Below are 4,424 nucleotides of genomic sequence, written 5' to 3' on the forward strand. Positions count from 1 at the left end.
GTTGTTTATTCTGGAGAAAAGGAGGCTGAGGGGAGACTTTATCACTCCCTACAACTACCTGAAAGGAGGTTGTAGAGGGGTGGAGGTTGGTGTCTTCTCCTATATAACAAGTGACAGGACGAGAGGAGGAGGCCTCGAGTTGCACCAGGGGAGATCTAGGTTGGACATCAGGAAAAACTTGCACTGGAACAGGCTGCCCAGGGAGGTGGTGGAGTCCCCATCCCTGGAGGTGTTTAAAATCTGTGTGGATTTGGTGCTGAGGGACATGGTTTAGTGGTGACCTGGCAGTGCAGGGTGAACGATTGGACCCGATGATCTTAAAGGTCTCTTCCAACCAGATGATGATGTGATTCTACGCTCTGTATTGGGGTGATGTCTCTGTTCTGTTCTCTGAAGTAGTCGCTGGACTTTGGAAGGCAACCTGGAGATGTAAACCTGGGAGGCCTTAACAAGGAGGGAGTTCAGATACAGCAGAATAACAGGACTTGTCCTCTTCCAGTCTTGCCCTAAATTCTGTATTACTGTTTAGTCTTTGATGCTATATCCATATTTCTAGGGATGATTCTCCATTGGCAGGTTGTAAGTACCACCTTTTAATGAGGAGAAACAGGTTGAAAGTACTCGTTCTTCATCACCATTCATAAAAAAACACTCGGCTTTCTGATCTAACTAGAAACCTGCTTGACTGTAACGATAGCCCTGAAATCCTGGTGCTTTTAACTGAAGATCGGTTGTATTGCTCACTTGCTTTAAAAACAGAACCCCAAATCCCAAGCCTTTGCTGGGGTACAAGTTCCTGTGAGGGTCAGGAACTTGGTATCATTTCAGAGAGGAAACGATGGGTTTGGAGCCTAAGCTGTGAAAATGGAAGGCAGTGGGTACTTCTGAACTAGAAACAAAAGTGCAGCTTGGGGTTTTCCATTAAAAACAAACCACAAAATCCTATTGTACGTGTTTCCCAGCCTCAAACAAAACATTACGATATGCTGCTTTTCCTGATCGTAGTAGAGGTGTTTATATGGTGAAATGAATTTGATTACAGTGTTTTTGTGGAAGCTGTGTATAACAGACAGGGGTTTTTTTTATCCCACAGGCGATCAGCTGTAAAGGTCAGCACAGTATCTCTTACACGTTATCCAGAAACCAGACTGTGGTGGTGGAGTATACTCACGATAAAGATACAGACATGTTTCAGGTAAGACCCTGCAATATGTGCATTGCTTTTTTTAACAGCAACATATAGAACCACAGCTCTGTGTTACGTTTTTCTGGGTATTCTCTGAAATTGTGTTGTCAAACCAGTGCCAGCACCTGTTCATACCCTTACTGCCTTCATCTGGCCAAGGTTTTCACTCTCCCCTGTAGGCATTTGGGGTTTTCTGCATCATCTAACGGTCTGGAACCGTTATTTTCTTGTGCAATACTTACTGTTATCGATAAGAGAAATGCTGTACAAACTTGGACCTCAAGCTTGGAAGGAAAGAAACACACACCACCTTTTCCAGTCTAGACTAATTGGGTCTGTCTTGTCAGTGACCTCTGTAATTAGAGCATCTTATCGTGAAGCGTTATCCCTCCTCATTAAGTCTTTCATATTTAGAAGGGTCAGCAGTTGAGTGCTGTTGACAGAAGAGGAAATAGCTCTGTCAAGATGCCTTTGCTTCATGTGGCTTCTCTTTTTTTTTTTTTTTTCTCTATATATAAATTTTTCCCAGTGTGGCTTTGGAACAATTAGGTCCAAATAGGGACTGGCTAAAACCAGTCTTATTCATTTGCTGCTGCATGAAGGATTGCACAAATCCAAAGTGACCTGAAATAGGTTTTTCTATGTTTGCTAGTAAAAGAAAAATGTAACCCATCCTTCTGGGACACTGCGTGATACTTGTTAATCTCTGCAAGATGCTTTTGTGCCTTGAGAGGCTGGCACTGGAGAGCACGTTTCTTACTGCTGCTGTACGAGCTCAGCTCATGCTTTCTCCTTCCAGCAGCTCTCAGGTGACTGGTGAAATGTCACAAACCCCCTAATTTCGGCCCATGTACTAATTCATCTGAGACACTGCCTGTGGTTGAGGCAATTATCTGCTGTATATTTGTAGGTATGTGACTGGTTTGGCTTGTAACAGGTCAAACCATCCCATCTTAATAACAGCAAAACTTTTTGAGCTGAATCTTGTGTTGGCAGAGCGTCTCGAGCCTTCTGCTGCCCCCTCAAATGGCTAATGCGACAGGGTTAAGGCATCCATGTTGTTAAATGCCTCTTTTCAGTGCAGTCTGAGATGTGTAGACTGTCCTGCTGTGCCTTGATCTCGGCTTCACCTCAAGCGCTGTGTCCTGGTTCATATTTCCTCTCTCCACGGCTCTCTTCTGAGGACTGTGCTCATGCCTTGGCCTGGAGGGGCTGACAGCCGTGACAATGGGAAAAGGGATAGTCTGGTAGACTCTGGCAATATTTTGCTGCTCGAGCGATGCCTGACAGCAGCTGAAGAGGTTTCCATTACGCAGATAAGCCATTAGATTGTAATTATTCTCAGTAATCTGACCTTGAGCAGTCAGGGGAAAGTTACTTGAGCACTGTTTTGTGCAGCCCTGTGGCACATGACGACAAATCATGTGTTGTTTATTGATCCACAGACTAAAGCCTTACTGCTGATCAGGCATCACTGAGATAGACAATCCTTGGAGTTTGATTTCTTTTCAAACGTGTTTTTTCTGGCTTTTGTAGAACACAGGCAAGGATGTGGAAGCTGAAAAGGGAAGGATAATGCCTGGACCACAAGAGGTTGAGGCTGGAGGCCACTCTTTCTTGCTGACAAAGGGTATTATCTTCAGCAAATCCCTAGTTTTTTTTAATCTCAATCTTCCCCTCTGTGAAAGGGGAGAGTGGCACTGCGTGACTAACCGTAGTAAGGAATGTGAGAAGCTGAGAGTGGCTGTTTTTAGTAACACCTTAGTCAGTGGGAGCCGAAATAGGGATGAGGGGCAGCAGATGTCTTTTGTTTTCTTGGTCAGGGTACCTTTTCCAGCCTGTGAGGACTGAATCTGCTGGGTTAGAGCTGGTTTCCTGTGAAAATGAGGGACATTCACAGTTCACAAAAAAGCTGTGCTGCCTTCCTTCTCCCACTGTGAGAGTCTGTTGTCAGTCCTTTTCTTTGAAGGAGAATGTGAGAAGTGTTGTGTATTCTGCAGTATTTCCAGAAACAAACAGGAGAACTCTGAAGATTGCAACCTCTGAACAGCTTCTTATTTTATCCTTCCCAAGCTTATAACCAAGAAGCAGCACGAGTAGATGCTTGCCAGAACTGAGGCACATATGGAAAACATGGGGAGACCATACAAAGGGCAGTAAGAAAACTCGGAAGGCATTGAAGAGCTGTGCTCAGGCTGTCTAAATACCAATTTTCTCGACATTTTCCATGATAAAATGAAAACTATCATATTTGCCTGCATGTAACTTAGCAGTTAAGTGGTTTAAATCACCATGCACACACTCTACCTGCCCGCCCCCCATGCAGACATACAACCCTTGTAACCATGAAGGTTTATAGGCGTATTCAGTGGATGCCTGAAGAAGTTTCATACAGGAGTACTCCTACCCCTTCTTCCTCCACTACCTTTATTCTGAAGATAACATGAAGAGTCATTTACAAATAAGTGTTCTCATTTAAACGTGTTTGAGTAGATTACTTCAAGCACTCATCAGCAAAGTTCTTGCTTCTTGAAAGCTGGAAACGATGCAGGAATGGGTGGGTGCTGTTGTCTTCCCTGCTTACTTGTGTCCTGCTCAGACACTTGACAAACAGCTGCTGGATCACCTTAACAAAAAGGGTTCACGGCCTTTGGAAGGTTGTTGATAATCTCACATGACTCTGTTCTTATGTCTTCTACTTGGTTTTGGCTTGTTTTTTTTTCCCCCCCACTGTAGTTGTTGTTTTGCTGTTTTGAGTATGTGGTTTGGTTTTGTTTTTTTCTCCCTTAATGTAATTGTGTAGTGAAGTCTGTATAAATGCTACTGCATAGCTTTGTCTTCACCATACAGATCTGATTTCTTCATGTAATAACATAAAGAATGTACTCCCATGTTCCATCTGGCATCTCCCAACGCCTGCGTGCTGCAGCTTCTATATGGTGCTAAAAATGCAGTTTTTCTTCAGAGTTTAGTAACTATTCTGTTGACGATTCATCACTTGGAGTAGAATGTGTTCCTTCATGGCTTGGCTGGATGAGAATGGGTTGATTATACCCGTTCGTAGCACTACAAGGAACAGAAATGTGTAGCCCGTACCCTAAATAACTACAAGTTTATACAAGAAGCGGGTACATTCAATATGAAGAATTGATTTTTCTGTAGAACGGCCCGTCAGAAGATGCATGGTCCAATTCTCCCTAACATCAGAGTGAAATTCCATTGCAGTCCACGAATCTGC

The 4,424-nt window shown here is 43.6% G+C and overlaps 1 protein-coding gene across 1 annotated transcript in view; it reads left to right on the plus strand.

The window, feature by feature from the left end:
* Positions 1-1,069: 1,069 nt before the first annotated feature.
* Positions 1,070-4,424, plus strand: part of LOC104492829 (E3 ubiquitin-protein ligase pellino homolog 2) — a gene marked incomplete at its 5' end in the record, with an annotated part of 11,340 nt that continues 7,985 nt past the window's right edge. Inside the window, one exon of the mRNA XM_010135430.1 lies at positions 1,070-1,195. Within this exon, the coding sequence (XP_010133732.1) occupies positions 1,070-1,195 (126 nt within the window). The remainder of the gene's footprint in view (positions 1,196-4,424) is intronic.

This window comes from Buceros rhinoceros, unplaced genomic scaffold (assembly GCF_000710305.1).
Source record: "Buceros rhinoceros silvestris isolate BGI_N320 unplaced genomic scaffold, ASM71030v1 scaffold8744, whole genome shotgun sequence".
In the NCBI taxonomy this organism is placed as follows: domain Eukaryota; kingdom Metazoa; phylum Chordata; class Aves; order Bucerotiformes; family Bucerotidae; genus Buceros; species Buceros rhinoceros.